This window comes from Rhamphochromis sp. 'chilingali', assembly GCF_963969265.1.
Source record: "Rhamphochromis sp. 'chilingali' genome assembly, chromosome: 3".
Lineage (NCBI taxonomy): Eukaryota > Metazoa > Chordata > Actinopteri > Cichliformes > Cichlidae > Rhamphochromis > Rhamphochromis sp. 'chilingali'.
Window position 1 is genome coordinate 8,871,034 of NC_137931.1, and position 16,246 is coordinate 8,887,279.

Consider the following 16,246-nt stretch of genomic DNA (forward strand, 5'->3'; position numbering starts at 1 on the left):
ATGCGTCGCCAGGTGTTTCATCGGATTTGAGGGGTTTCCTCCTTTGACAGTATCACAGTATCAGCTTAAAGCACTTGTTGCAGGCTGCTGAGTTTGCATATTTTGCTGTGAAGTACAACCAGACTTTTGACCGCTTCGCCTTGGACATTTTTAATCTGTAGCTCAGAACGTACGTACCTGGCCCCGCCTACTATCTTGGGAAACGTAAAATGATTGGCTAGAAGTGTATCACAGCTCAGGAAAAAAAAGCATCGAAATAAAGCACCGAAATGTGCGCTGCTTTTCGGTCTGGTTACTACCGTTTATGTCAGAACCGGTGCCATCATGGCACCGGACACCGGTACCCATCCCTAATCCTTAAGCTAATGAATGGTCCGTATTTAAAGGTCAGTTCAGGTAAATGTTGCTATCTAAAAATTTAAATAGCATATGGGTATCTTATTTCCAGATTGGCTACAAGTATGTGCTAGTATAAACAACAAGCCTTCCAATTTAAATAACAAATTGTGCTAGTACCTGCCATCCAGGATAACACGTTTATGCCACTCGGAGACCTGGAGCCTCACAGCTTTGGTTTGAATGTGCAGGTGGAAAGAACAAAAGTAGCAGCAATACTGGAGGAACTGCCTCTTCCATCTCATAAGCAGACACACTGTTTATTATGGCTCTATTATGTTTGAGCAGGTACTGTAAGAATTTTCTGTGTTAAATTACAACATTACATCTTTTTAATGTTAAAACAGTTACAGTACTCTGTTGTACAATACTGTTAGCTGTTTGTTAGCAGTGCTACTCCTACTTTAGTGTTGCTACTGTAGCCTCCATAAACGTTTTTTTATTTTAAAATATAACTGCACATCTTAACTCCTGTTACCTGATGGCCTGTACACACATACATGGGTATTTTTGTTAGCTTAGCTTTTCTGTGTGTTTTACACCTTTAACCTACATGGAAACATTTCTGTACAGTTAGGGATAAAAGACTTTTCTTTGTCAAGTTCTTGACATCATTATGGATGAAGATGGGGTTTTTTTTAAAGGAAAACTTCCTGTTTAAAAGACACCCATGCATGTGTAGAAATAAATTTATACACTAATTTGTGCTTCTTTTAAGACAGATATTTCAATATTTCACTGTTTTGTTTTAGCTTTATTATCTTTTGTAAGATGAGACACCAGAACCATGAAGACTAGGTACAGATAGTGTTTCAGGGTGGATGTTTCCTTTGCTGTGGAAAACAAAGTACTCTGCATTTCCAATTTGATATAAGAGACACACTGGAAACAGTTCAACATAAACATAAAAATCTTAGCTCCGTAGAGTAATGCGGCTCCTTAAGCCCGAATTCGAAGGCAATAATTGAAAATGTGAAATATTCTTTCATTCCCTCTCGGACTAACCTCGAGTGACAGAATCTATTGGGGATATAAGCGGGCACTGTTTGGGGTGTTTATAGTGTGGAGATAAAATACAGAATTTACTGCTATGCAGAGAGGCAAGCAAACAGGGAGGTCTTTCTTTGTAGCTCAAACCTCTGTGATGCTGGCACTGTAGTGAAGACAACCTCAAAAACACATCCAAGGCACAGGGGAGCTGTAATGCACTGATAGTTGTTTTTGTGTGTGTGTGTGCACTGCATCGGTGTGGACTTCTTTAAACAATATTTCCTCTACAAGATCACAGAATATTACACACATTCAACATTGTGCATTTGATTCCAAGTTTCTGATCTCGCTAAGGATTTCATGGTGGCTTCTCCAGAGATCCTTTGAGACCCATTTTCTTGTAGTGCTAGTGAAAGGTGAGAACCCCATCATGCCTTTAGGGTATTTGTGAAAAAGCTCAACGCTTACAGATTGAACAAAATGCACAACATGAAATTTCTGTATTACTGCTAAGCTTTTCTTTTTTCTATCAGTGCAGTCTCTGAAAGCTAAATTGTTGGGATGGCACTGTTCTCTTCTTTGGTATTATTTGTTTTGTAGGTTGGAGGTCTGTATGTGGGCTATGTTAACAGAACCAGGACTATCGTGAGCCTAGCCATTTCACTTCCAGCCTACGGATAATAAATTAACACCAAAGTTACGTGAGTGGGTTAGCCACATTTGCATGAGTTGCCATAGGCAGTAATATTAATAGGTTCCACTCTGCAACACCATGGAGACAAATAATTGTATTAATCTTGGATTTTGTGATATCCTCTTACAAAAGCTGAAGATATAACAGGAGATCCAACTCTCCAAACAGAAATAACATTGCTGCAGCAGGAAGTCTGCTTGTCATCCAGCAGCCTCTCACCCTATCATCCGCCCATTCATTATCTCAAACCGTAAATAGCATTTAAAATTATTTAATATTCACTTTACAGAGTGCCATGGCAACAGCTGTTTCTCCAGTGGCATTAATATTGCCTCTCCTCTGAAGTCACAAGCCTGACTCTGGAAACACAAACACCTGTGGAGAATCGTGCTACATGGGCTCCACCTAGTGGTACAAAATGGGAACTCAAAGAGCACGACAACTCTGACACTGCCAAGATAGACTTACGATCAACTTATTGGTCAATTAATTCTATAATGGCCTATCTTTGAGAAACTGTTTCCAATCAACTTTACAAACTGAACAATACAAATCAACTCTCGGAGCCTACAAGCCACAGCCTATGATCCATTTCAGATAAAACTGTGGGCATAGAAACAGAGAGGTTGGGGGGGGGGGGGGGGGGGAACCCCCCAAAACAAAACAAAAAAAACAAAACAAAAAAACAAAACACACCACACTTAGAAACTTTAGAGTTACTACATGAAAACAGCACTGTCCTCAGATCGTCTAGGTTCACAGTGCTTGGCATGCATGCAAAGCACTCGCACAAAACAAAGACACATGAGTGCAGTTTAAAGAACGTCTTTAATTAAATTAGGAGTCTTATCAAAATTGTTCAAGTTTTCAGGACAAACAACAGTGCAATCATTGACAGATGAGTATCTGTACACACAAGATAGATTACTATAGTCTAAGACAAAGGCCACAGCTTCAAGTAATGTAAACAGTAACAAGAACATATATACACTACCCTGCAAAAACAACAAGCAGGGGAAATTTCATACTTTTTATATTTCAGCCCTCGACACAGATGAAACTATATGATGTCTAAAAGTATACAAACATTTTAACAGTAAGCACCAAGTGGATGCTTTTCGGAATGTAAATGCTCCTTCTCCATTTTCATATAGGCTGGTAATGTATGAACAAACTGTTACATTAATTAATACTCTGCCATTGTGCAGTGCAACAACTCTTAAAATAACACTTTCCACATGCTGTTAAAATGCCATTTTCAGCCATTTAGGAAGTATTATTTATTACCCTTTGAAACCGGCATTATTCATTTTGTTCATTTTGCACTTGCCACCGTGCCCTTTGGAAGAATATTGTAGTGGTTTAACACAAACACTAATGTGTTCAATGTTTCTGGCCCATCACCACACATAAAGCACTTTTTTTTTTTTGGTCATCCACAGTTTGCACTCTTTTGCCGGTTTCTCCTTTCATTTTGTATCCATGGATGAGTCATCGAGACATTCCATTATCCTCTGCAACTCCTGTATGCAGGGAACAATTGACTGGCTATACAGCTGAGCCATCTTCATTCTAGAGACAAAAAGATTAGAGCCATCTGTTAGGGTTGATTGAAAAACATCTAGTCACACTTGCACTAATAACTCCCTGTTATATATTATTTTTTGCTCTTAAATAATCTTAAATCTATAAATAAAAGCTTTTTTGCACCAAGTTTATTTAGAGTCTACACAGTGCCAACAGAACATTAGCAAATGTTAGCAACAACCTCAGAACACAAAGTGAAGCTCAATTCACTTTAGCTGCTAAAATGACTGACAGGCGCATGGAAGAAAGTGGAGAGGCAAACACATTCGTGATCTGTGAATCGGTGTTGAAAGGTGTGTAAACTTGCACTCAACAGGTGACAGACTTCAGTAGGATGTCCATGATGCTTTGCTTAAACTTGATATTCAAGTCAATAGTTTGTTGCCAGCCCATCAGCAGAGAGGTTGCGGAAAGCCGTTGGTGTATATAAACACCACCCACATGCATGTACAAGTATTATGTTCTAACCAAACTGAGGTGTTTATAGTGCAATCCTCTGCCTAAACCTCACTACAAGGAAGGGGGCGGGTGGGTGCCGTGGCATCCCGCATCAGAGCAAAATGAGTGTTACCTTCTGAGCAGCTCGCGTCCTCTGTTGGGTTCGGGGGAATAGTGCTGGAGAGCGGTGAGGCTGTGAGCCACCAGGATGCTGTAACACTGCTCTCGAAGGGCGTTGTGGCTCGCAGTGTCCCACTGCGGCAGCTCACTGGTGTAACGCCACGCCATCAGTGAGTGCTCCAACACGGCGTCCCAATCTTTGTTCCTCAGCAGAACTTGGCCCCACTCCTGACACGAAACCTGAGGTGGAAGACGAGGAGGTGTTTAATGTGACATAAATGTACTTAAGAATAGCAAAAGGAGATCTCCACTGGACACAAATAGCAGCCTTAAAGAACCTACTTTTAAAGGCCTAAAAACACAACTGTGCATGACAAAGACTCACTTTGAATGCCACCAGGTGAGGGTATGCCTTTCTGTAACAGTGAGCGTCCCTGTTGGATCCAAACCGTGAGTAAGGTATGGACCTGTAAACATTGGCCTTCTTTAGCTGCAGGTCTTCCTGTAGATACTTCAGGTCTGATGCCATGACCCTGGGCTCTTGGCTCTAGGGTACAACAGGAATGCACGCCTTGTTAAATTATGTCAATCGCAGCGTTTCTTCAAAAACACTGCCGCATTAGCTTTACTATAAGCTCAATTGTCCACTGATGAATACCTGTTCGACCAAGATGAGGGATCTAATGAGCTGCACAAGCTGCTGTTTGGAGAGCGGTGTGTGGTGCTCATCCATCTTCTCACACTGCTCCTCTAGCCTTCCTCTCCACGCTCCACCAACTGCCAAGTCCACTGCAAAACCAGGGAACACCAAGCAAAGTTAGCCCTTAACTCCCTTTCTAATATCAAGCGCGTTTTGTTTTTTGCCATGTAGCTTCCAATAAGGTCAGATCACAAAATCAACCGCATATCAGCTCAGCAAGTATAGCTACAATTAACTTAAGGTTAACAGCGTAACTTACATGACTGCATACGCTTTGTGCTTGCGGCTGTGTTTCTTCCTCTTGGAAGTGGGGACGGGGTCGGGACCATACGTGAACTTAATATTTCCAAGTAGGACCTCCTCATTCGAGCTGTAAAGAATTTAATATTTTTAAAAGTTGCATTGTTAAAATATTTAACATAATTTTACACTCACAGCATGATACGAAACTACCAGAAATACTTTTAATTGTTTTTTTTGTTTTTTCAAATTTGGCGCTGTTATCGACATGTAGTGGGCGCGAGCGCCTCGATAGCTCGAGCAGGGTGGCGCCTCTCTCCAAACAACAAGTTACACATGTTAAATGAAAAGCTAAAAACTCACCGGCAATTTTGGGCTGTGGAGCAGGTATTTCCGCCAAGGCCCGTCGTGGCTGGCACACAGCTGCCATTGCGACTTAACTTACGGTTTATAACACTCGGGGCTTACAACCTGCTTCGGCCTGGGGCGCTTCTGTTAGCCGAAATTTAAACCCCACGGAGTGGCGAACAATAACTTCTCCACGCTGGTAGCACTTTAAACTCGGCAGCCACGAGCTTGTTCCGAAGACGTCCTCGCAGTTCTTTGAGCTCTGCCTGAGTTTAACTTGCTACACAAAAAGTCCTCCTGTCAGGTAAACCTGCTGAAACGGTGACAAAAAGACGCTTGTAACTTTTGGTTCTTTCACTTGCACACTAGTACAATGCTGATTGTGAAGCGCGCGACACGAGTTACCGCGCGGGCGTGGTTTGTGGGATTCGCTGACCTGATTGGTTAGACATCACGACATGCTCAGAACAGGCGCCCAGTATGCAAATTAAACATACTTCTCCGTCCTGCACGTACTCTTCTCTACTTCTCTTTGGCTCTTGGGGAAAACATCACGTGAACGAACAGCCAGCTGTGGCTGAACCCAGAGCCCTTTAGGTAGTAAACTGCATGGCTTGAGACCCGCGTGCATGATACATCTCTGCCATGGACGGAGAGAGGAAGTGCAGTACATATAGCATATGTGAGGCAATGCTTACTTGTAGGCCTGTAAGAATCTTGCAGATTCGAACATTTGATATGGGGATAGTTTTGCATGGCGACCCCGAACTTCCATTTGGTTATTATTATTATTGGTATTTTTAAATGTCATATCTCTTCTCTTACACACAGACATAGGGTTACAGAGACTATAGTACAAACAAAATAGGGTTTTTAAGGCTGACATCAATGCCGATATTTGGTGATTTAAAAATTGGATACTCCCATATATTGGCCGATTTTCTTTTTCTTTCCAATACACAAAACACAAGTAGATTTCCCGACTGTTCTTTATCTGTAGTTATTTACATACTGATCGCCTGGTTGTTGTTTTTGTAGTATTACAAACTTGTATTACCAACTAGGAAGTTGCAGAGTGACCTCTAGTGGACAAACTATGCAACAATTGGGGTCAACGCTCACCATATGTTTGACGGGTGTTTCTCCTGTCTCTTCTTTACTTTTTAATTTCCATTTATGGGTCAGTACCGATAACACCAGCTGCTGCTATGGGGTTCTAATAGAGACACTTGGTTAGCAGAGATCTCTTCATTTAGGATTGTGTATGATTGTCAGAAGTAGTTAGATACTTAATTTCTTACCTTACAGTTACAGTTACAAATCGCCAGATTTGTAGTTTTAAAACTAGCTAAACTATACTTGGATATCTTTTCATTTTAATGCTACTAGGCTGCTTTTGACCAAAGTCAAAGTGGACTAGAAGGATACTGCAGGCACATTAACCTGGGTTCTCTGCTGGAAGGTCCGTCTGTCTCAGCAGGATGACACTATCTCTCCTCTTCTCCCGAGTTGATTCTATTCATCTGGATGTAGTGTTTTCAGTGGGAGAAACGTTTCGTCACTCATCCAAGTGACTTCGTCAGTCTCAGCTGACTGCAGGTTTCCCCAATCTTATAAACAGTACATTTGCATAATGACTGAAACTAGCACCACTGAAGGAACAATGGGCAAATTCTCATGACCATTGATAAACAACCACTGATCAAAGCCCACTGATCAAAGCCCACTGATCAATGGCCATGAATACCATTCACAGAGAGTGGGGGAATTGCTGCAATCACAGCATTGCAAGATGGCAAAAGATGTACTCTTAAGCCCCCTCCTCGATTCAGAGATGGTCTTTCCCTTTTCACGTAAATGGCCTCCTTGACTCCCTGCTCAAACCAGCGTTCCTACCTGGAACAGAATCAACTTTTGGAGATTTACTTACCTGGATGATTGAGCATGCATTAAGATAACACTCCTCTTCTTCTTTTGGCTCCTCCCCTTAAGGGTAAACACAGCAAGCCATCTGCATCCATTCACCCTATCCCTAGCATCGTCTCCTGTCTGTACCAGTTGATTGTTAATGCATGTATGTCAAATTACCTGTAATATATAGCAATGTGCTTTAACACCCAATCCATACCTCCTCAACTGATATAAAGACTGAAATATTACTGTGAAAAGACAACTTAAAATTTCCACTGTGTGAGAGAAATATCAGGAAAATGAGTAGTTTTACACTAGACATTAGTTTAAATAGATTCACATTTCACTGTCAGTTTAAAAAGGGGGGTATTTTAATATATCCCCCAATAAATCGCATGTAAACTGACAGACAGTACCTTTTATGAAACAGACATTAAAATAAATGGCTGTTGATTTTAGGATGGCAAACTTTACAAAACAAATCACAGCATGATTGCATGTTGTAGTAACTCATTCAAACCAAAGCTGCATGGAATAAGACAAGTTTTTCTGCAAAATATCTTTTAATAGGTTGGTTGGTGGGTTGCTGAAAAAAAGCAGTGATTTCTTCTTTGTTGAGAGACATAACCACATCTTGATACACAGCGTGGTTTAGTAAATCATTCACGCACAAAACTCATTCCAAAAGCGATGGTAATAAAAAAACAAACTAAAAAAGTAATCGGATATAATCCACACAGTGTGTTCAATCTGAAATATGCCTTTAAACTTTGCTAAGTTATATATATATATATATATATATATATATATATATATATATATATATATATATATATATATATATATATATATATATATATATGTTGATGTTGATGTTCCCCCAACATCAAATATAAACTTTGCTAAACTTTTGCTAAGTTAGCAAAAGTTTAGCAAAGTTTATATTTGATGTTGGGGGAAATTATATATTTCTTTTTTTAAATATATATATAGCAAAATAATCTAAGTGGTAGTAGATTAGTGGTAGAATACAAAGTGGTTGTGTGAATGAAGTGCAATGTTTAGTGTAACCTGTATGTTCAACACTTTTACTGAATTTTCCAGTCATCTTGTAAAATAAACAAAAACCAAAGAAAGAAAAACAAGCATCATAATGTAATCTGTTAAAATCAGCTCACTGTTACACAGTCATTTTAGAGCATTTAAATATAACTATACCGCTTCCTCACTGGACTGACAATGAAACTTGTTTTTTTACTTACATGTCTAGAGGTACATTTTCTTTTAAAATAAATACAGTTATTGTAAAACTGCTGCTCGTGAACTGATTGAACTGAAAGTGAAGTCACCCCTAGCCCTGCACAGTATCAAAGCAAATTAACCCTCTCCAGGCAGGTGTTGCTGATTTGCAACATTTAAAAACTAACAACCTGATTACCCCACATACATATTTTATGAGTTTTTTTTTACTCAGATGTACCACTGCAGGACTTGGTTGTGCATTAGCAACAAAAAGTTTAATCTGAGCCTGAGAGGGTTAAACTGAATACTCGATGGCTTCTTGAAACTGCTACAGTAAATTTGATAATTAATTATGTACATTATATACACATTTTCTAAATAACTTACATAATGCACACTTAAAAGGGTATAATTTCTATTAGGTACATATCATATTACAAAGGTCTGTGACAGTATGGCTTTGTAAATATGCATTACAATATTGTCATCAGAAAAAAAGCAAGTGCAGTCAGAGGACTCTTTAAGCATCTTATACATCTATTCATTGTAAATGTTATGTAACTTTAATGTTTAGTCTAACTCCTGCCTTTTGCTTTTTAAACTTTGATATGGAGACAGCTCTAAACCTTTATGAAAAATACATGACTCTTACAGCTGACTCAAAGACGACAAGACGCTTAAAGACATACTCCCGCTGACAGCAGAGGCCACACTATAAATCATAAGGAGTAGCCTCTACTTGCTAAGCAGCGTTTTAAGGGAGCGGGTGAGTGCGTTAGCAATGGCTGACATGGTACTAGAGTGGCGGACCAGGGCTTTCATGCTGTGCTCCCCTGGCGCTCCAACAGTGGCAGCCTCAGCTGCTTTGAGCAAACAGATATAGTTCATAACAACCTCGTCAACCTTTGCCACGACTTCTCTCTGTTGGTGTGAGGCTGAGGCTCCGAGTCCCCTAACCAGACACATGCAAGCTTCGCAGAGACAACAAAGCACCTGAAAGCTACAAGTCACGGCTAGCAGCATTTCCTCTGGACTGCTGTGGGCCTGTGCCATCCTCCGGCACGCCCGGCCTAATTCTTTTGACTCAACGGAGAGGAGCTGTTTATACTGTGATACATCCTGGTTAGGCATCTGGATGCCGCGCTCACAGCGACCTATGCTGGATCTCACTAATGCGATGAGCTCGCTGGCATCACGGCGGGCATCAGTGAAGCCGGAAGGGAAACCGTACATGTGGTCTTTGAGGGCGTTGATTCGTGCCAGTCGGTCACTGAAGCTCATGTTATTAAGGACCTCGCCATACAGCTGCTCGCCAGCAGCGTCCAGTGCGGAACCGCAGGGGAATATGGCTGAAGCAGCACCGTTATCCTCGAAATCAGGTCCACTGCGACTTCGTCTGGGCCTCTCCCATTCGATCTCATCCTCTTCGCCCTCACTCTTACGTTTAAAGAAACAGTAACTAAAGGGCCCATTACATCTCCAGGGACTTGTGTCCAGTTTTTGAGAGCCCTTCATTTGTTTCGCATCTTTCTGCAATGGAAAAGCCACAGATGCCCTTCTACTGTCTACCCTACTGCCTGTGGACCAGCATGTGGTGTGGGAAGACACAGAGCCTTGGGAGTAGCTCTTGGAGAGCCTCTTCCTAGTTGGTCTCCGCTGGACTTTGGTGTCACCTTGCGGGGGCAGAGACAGTGACAGGGGCTGCTGGCTCCGGCTTCGGGTGGGCTTCTCAAATAGAGCTTCAACACTACCAGAACTTGCAGTTACATTGCTAGAGCTCCGTTTAAGCTCCCGGCCCCGTTGCAGGCTACTGAAGGGATCTGTGTGTGGTAGCGTCGGGGTGACAGCCTGAATGTGGTTCTGACTCGGCCGGGACTGGACAGAATGATTGGGGTCCTGTGTGCATCCTGAATTGCTGGAACTAGTGTTGACTTGAACAGGCTGGGAAAAAGAAGGAGGTGGTGGGGGAGGTGGTGGGGGAGGTGGATTCTGAGGATTGGGTGTTGGAGATGTAATGCAAGCTCTTGGACCAGCTGATGCCTGCCTGACAAAAGCAGAAGGGTGGTCTCCCCTTCCTAGTGAGATAGTGTTGAGGTCTGCTCTTTGACCACCGGGGGCAGCAGAGAAACAAAGAGAATCGTTAGGGCGGGACTGACGAACTGCATGCTTTGACTTCAGGTCTGATCTGAACCATTCCTCTTTGCTGCTAACTTGGCTTCTTGATCGAGGTGGATGACGGCTAGTGGTACCTCCCCCCTCACGGTTTCCGCCTGTAGCAAGTCCTCCGTCGCGGCTGTTACAGCCCTCTCTCTTATAGAGGGACAGAAAGTGCTCTGGGTCCAGACCACTCCTCTCTAGCTCACTTTCTAGGCCAGAAAAGGAGCTCCTCCTCTCAGAAGTAGCTTTCCTGAAATCTAAAGTCTCATTCCTTCTCTGAGCATGCATATCAGGACTTCTCTTGAGTTTGGTAGGAAGTGTTGCAGAATAGTATGACCGTGCATTTTTGTTTGCTGCCTGCATGGCAGCAGCATTAGGGTTAACTACATTTGGGCTGAGGAATGGAGATGATATGGATGAAGGCATACACGGGCAGCGAGCGATGGTGTTTCCCCTATTTTTAGCCATTTCAACAAGCTGGGGGTTGCTAGTAATAAAACGCCTTGTGTCCTTTTTAACTCCTCCTCCCATGCCCGCACTCTGCAACTTCCCTCCCTGATGCATCTGGCTGACTGTTAGATAGTTAATCAATTGCCTGTAGGCCTCGCTGCCTTCCTTCTGGTTCAGCCCTTTCAGACAGGCCTGTTGTTTAGCATGCTGATCATTCTGGAGTCGCTTGTTTCCTAAAGGGTCTTTATGCTTAGATGGTGTGGCTGAGGACGGCCGGCCCGGTTCTGACCCAGGGGAAGGTTGGTGAATATTGGGCAGCATTTTCCGAAGGAGGGCAGGATCTGCATGAGGGTGGAGGTCTTTTCCCTGAGTACTCTGGGCAGGGGTGCCAAAGGGGGTTCCGGGTTTGTTATCTTCATAGTTTAACACCCTGAGTAACGAGGAGGAGGAACTAGAAAGCGGGTGCCTTTGCAGATGGTGGTGTTTTGATTCAATGGCACCAGGGCCAAGGGGTGAATCATTTGGGGTAGCACAAACGCTACTGTTCGTGCTGCCACCAGCATCCAGTGATGAGCACAGAGAGCCCTGCAGTGAACTGTGTGCTTCTCCTTGCAGATTTGAAATCCTTTTTGCTAGATGGTATTCACACAGCCGGGCCACACTCTGTTGTCTCGAAATGGGCTGATGGTCACTCTGTAGGTCTGATCCCTGGTCTGATCCCCCTGATCTAGATTTTTTGGTTGGGGATAGCAACGATGCTACAACTAGATGTTCATCTTGCTCAGCAGCTGAAGCTCCGTTATCTGCATCACAGCCCCCCAAGTTGACAACATCTGAGAAGCGGTCAGAGATAATGGAGGAAGGGCGGGGACTTCTATGATGATCACGAGGGAGGCTGTTGACTCCATGGCTCTCGGCTACAGAGTTTTCTGCTAAAAAAGAATCCTGCCTTCTTTGGCTGTCTTCTCGTTCGCAGAATGAGGTGCGCTGGTCCAAGTCAAGATGGCTGCGGCTCCCAATGCTCTCTCCTCGATATCCTTCCCTTGTGCTGAAGGTGTTATACTTTCCGCTGGAGTCTGCTGATTTTTTATGGTGCTTGCCTCCTGGTGTGGTGGAGCTTGGGCGCTGAAGAGTGGCTGAGAGATTAGTCTGGGGCCTTACTTCTGAGCTGTCCGGCCGTGATGATGTGGTGCTTAATTGAGGGCTCCGTCTTGGAGGAACTGCTGGAGGATGAAGGTGTCGTGTTGGACTGCGAGGTTTCTTTTGTATTGTTCCTCCGGTACTGGGGGAGACAGGAAATTCAGTTTTTTCTTCAATTAAAGGTTGGTATCCTTCCCTTGTGGCCACCAGAAGACGCATGTGGCTCTCGCTCAGTCGGTGAGTAGCAGCTAGTTCAGAGATCTCAGTCATCTCTGAGGAGTTGGTCTCATTACCAGAGTCTGAGGATGACTCTGGACTAAAGCCATGAGCTATATAAACACCTAGGTGATAAGAGATACAAAGTTAAATGTAGATCATTCAATCTCAATTTATCTGCTGCTGAAAGCTTTGACAGTTAGAACTCTGAACATCTTTGGGTTTTTTTTCCATAGCTTATAGTGAATCCCAAATGAACTTGTGAATCTACACCAAAACAATTTTGTGCAGAAGTAGCAGTTAATATGAAATCTTAGACAGTAGTGACAGAGAACCAAGCTAAACATATTGTTAATTCTATTTAGCAGGCACAATGCACAACACATGTACCTGATATGGCTAACAGCTAACTCTGCTCCATAGACTCCTAAACAAAGGCCCTGACTGGCAGGTAGCATTAAAAGTTAGCAATTAATTGTCGTAAATCTAAATATGAAAGAAAAAAAAAGCAAGCAAATGGTAAAACATTTAAAATAGTTTGCACTGATATATGATGTAAATAGATACATAGTGGTCAAAAAGTAAGGAAAATGGTTGAAGTAGTTTGATGTAGTAGCTAAAAGTATAGTTAAAAAAATAAAATGCAAGCTAAATATACTAGAAATTGACATAGATGTCTGAAAATAGGAATATGATTGATTTTTAATTTTTAAGCCAAGGTATGGCTAACTGTCGAAATTCCTAGCTAAAAGTCTTGAGAGCTTGAAAAAGAAGGCAAGTGTACTTCTACAAGATGTTTCACCTCTCATCCCAGAACCTTTCTGAGTTCTATAAAATGGTGTAGAGTCTCAGGTATTTAACCCCTAGTGGGAGTTGTCCCCTTTGGAAGTAGTCCTGAGCACTGTAGATCATATGAGTCATCACATGAGCTGAGGTATGAAAAAGGGCATGAGTATCATCACATGGGGTTATGGGTGAAACCACTGCAAGACCTTGCCCCAATCCATCATGTGGCCTATGGAGATCACTGAGGCAACATATTGGGGTCGCTGAAGGTTGACACTCCATCATTTTTAAGAACTAATGAAACTGTCCAGTTGTCTTCTTTTTCAAGCTCTCAAGACTACTATGCCCTAGATGACTGGGAACCTAGAAAGACATAACTAGATATTTGTTTTTGCCAACTGGTTAGGGAATATGCATTTTTCCTTAGTGACAGGTGGATGCCAAGAGGTCATTGATCAGTCTTTAGGCTTGCGTGACTAGTACTTTAGCAATAATTTTCTCAGAGACTGCCATTAACTTCCAGCCGCTCCTTGTGACCAGTTGAGAATATAAACTTTTTCCTCATAATCGGTGGTTTTCAGAGGGTTGGACCAGTCTTTAGACCTTTGCGACTGTCTTACATGCTTGATCCCACAGTGTCAACATGGTTGTCACACATCCAAAATGGTGGGCAAGTTAATGTCACGTGGTCACTTGTCTGCAAAACCTTAATTAGCAAATGTGTAGCCAGCAGTTGAAACTGAGCTAAAACGGAAGATGAACATATGAAACTTTTAGCAACAAGTAATAGTTACACTTTTGAAAGTATCAGTAAACATAATTAACAGCTTAAATGGATGTTGAAGGTTAGGGTGGAACTGTAACTAAAACTAGTGGATTAATGTTTGAATTACTCCACTAGTTGCTACTCAATGTTGACCAAGCTAGTAGTTATGTTTAATGATTGAGGCAGTTTACAGACCATAGCTGCTAAATATGTAATTGTTAAGACTAAATTGTAAGCTGAAAGCAATTCAGATCTAGTTTAAAATGAGTTTAAAGTCCATTTGACAGAGCTAGGGAGGGAGAATTTAAGACAAAGAAAAGTTGGTAACCACTGGCTCAGTCAAGTTAAAGTGCTGTAAAATCAGTGCTAAATAAAGGCATCAACATTACTTTGCTGCATTAGTATTCAACAGACCTGGATTGTTACCGCTGGGTGGTGGCGGTGGTGGAGGCTTCTGTTCAGAGACAGAGAGAGCTTGCAGCGCTTGCAGTGTATTCATGACCGCATTTTCCAGTCCTCTCTCCCCTCCCCTGCTCCCTTCCCCCTCCCCATGCGTTGGAATGGCATCGATTAGTGAAACCGGAATATCGTCATTTTCACGTGTGCTTAGAGGCCTTCCCTCGGGTGCAACGTCCTCATCCAAACTGTCGCGAAAGCCTGGTGGTGGTGCTGCGATCGCAAGGTTGAGTGTCTGCAGCAGGGTGTCGTCTTCATCATCGTCAACACCATCATCGCCCTCGGGAGGAGGCAGCGACGTCAGGTCGATAATGTCGTCCGTAGAACCGGAAAGTGTGAGAAAGGTAGCTTTGCCGGCTGCTGTGGGTAGGCCCTCCCCTTGGATACCATCATGTGTCTCATCACCCACTGGCGTCCCCCCAGTGGAATCTTCTTCACAAGAATCCTCGTCTGGATCGCTTGTATTGCCACGATAAACTAGTTCCCTTAGCTCCTCACTACTTTCCTCGCTTATGATGTTACTATAGACGTGCTGAAATGGCTCTCTGTCCTGTTGCTGAAAGTATGTGTTGTTGTGCAAGTAGGGCGGTCCGTAGTTGGGTACCTCCGGGCTCTCTAACAGTCTTTCATAGCGTAAGTTCTTAAATTTATTGAGGGGTGGGTTCCCCTCAAAAATAAATGACACTTTGGCGCTCCGAGGTGAGTCTTGAGTTTTGTGTCTGGTAGCTGGAGGCAGAGGAGGGGGCAACGGACTCCTTCGGTTCTCAAGGTCTCTGTCAGGGTTTGGTGGTTCGTGGAAGTAAGGAGAAATGCTGTTTTCCCTTTGCCCATTGTCTGAGTACTCAGAGTCTCTGCTGTAGATCTCTACTTGACCAGGCTCCTCATTGTCCCCAAAAGATGTGCTGTAAGGCCACTCCAGGACACGTTCCTGACCTGCAAGGAACACAAGATTTTATCGCTTTACCTGTTTTGTATTTGATTTTGATTCAACTTTAAAGACCTGTTTCAGTTAAGCACTCTATTTCAAAGCAGGGTTTATGCAGCACTGTAAAACGTCAATTTTTAAATGTGTGACCTCGCAACAAGTTTTCATAGTTTCATGTGGAGTATTTTTCCAGACCATCAACATCTACTACTCAAGTGAAACTTTAGATATCCACCAATTTGTCCTAAACAGATGGCTTGTAATCCATATTATGTCACATACACACAGACAGGGCTGGGCCATATCATACCATACCATATCCTATTCACGGTAATACCGGTATAATGTTAGGCGATAAGAAAATGAAATATCGCAATGGAATATGGTTAAAACGCGCCTGCGCAGTGCCTTTGTTTTCAGACGCACATGGCAGAAAAAGCATGGCGGCAACGGAGAATGGTAAATGGCCTGTATTTATATAGCGCTTTACTAGTCCCTAAGGACCCCAAAGCGCTTTACATATCCAGTCATCCACCCATTCACACACACATTCACACACTGGTGATGGTAAGCTACATTGTAGCCACAGCCACCCTGGGGCGCACTGACAGAGGCGAGGCTGCCGGACACTGGCGCCACCGGGCCCTCTGACCACCACCAGTAGGCAACAGGTGAAGTGTCTTG

At 42.9% G+C, this 16,246-nt stretch overlaps 2 protein-coding genes across 2 annotated transcripts in view; both read right to left on the bottom strand.

Moving 5' to 3' along the window:
* Positions 1-2,895: 2,895 nt before the first annotated feature.
* Positions 2,896-5,916, bottom strand: LOC308394119 (uncharacterized protein). Its single transcript, XM_080878291.1, has 6 exons — positions 5,529-5,916; positions 5,185-5,295; positions 4,884-5,014; positions 4,611-4,772; positions 4,239-4,465; positions 2,896-3,652 (listed from the first exon to the last, which is right to left on the bottom strand). Exons 1-6 carry the CDS (start codon positions 5,593-5,595, stop codon positions 3,550-3,552), a joined length of 801 nt encoding a protein of 266 aa, XP_080734417.1. The 5' UTR covers positions 5,596-5,916; the 3' UTR covers positions 2,896-3,549.
* Positions 5,917-8,384: 2,468 nt separating this feature from the next.
* Positions 8,385-16,246, bottom strand: part of LOC308394118 (FERM and PDZ domain-containing protein 4-like) — a 70,526-nt gene continuing 62,664 nt past the window's right edge. The window contains exons 15-16 of the mRNA XM_080878290.1: positions 14,596-15,570; positions 8,385-12,754 (exon numbers count right to left, since the gene is read on the bottom strand). Coding sequence (XP_080734416.1) covers positions 9,402-12,754; positions 14,596-15,570 — 4,328 coding nt within the window. The 3' untranslated portion in view covers positions 8,385-9,401. The remainder of the gene's footprint in view (positions 12,755-14,595; positions 15,571-16,246) is intronic.

What these genes read in the sequence shown, in the direction of transcription:
- LOC308394119 (XM_080878291.1), bottom strand. Translation starts at nt 5,595, where the DNA reads ATGGCAGCTGTGTGCCAGCCACGACGGGCCTTGGCGGAAATACCTGCT. An exon ending in CACAAAGCGTATGCAGTCAT is followed by an intron (nt 5,015 to 5,184) that starts GTAAGTTACGCT and finishes CTGGTTTTGCAG; the next exon opens with TGGACTTGGCAGTTGGTGGA. An exon ending in CTCACCTGGTGGCATTCAAA is followed by an intron (nt 4,466 to 4,610) that starts GTGAGTCTTTGT and finishes CTTCCACCTCAG; the next exon opens with GTTTCGTGTCAGGAGTGGGG.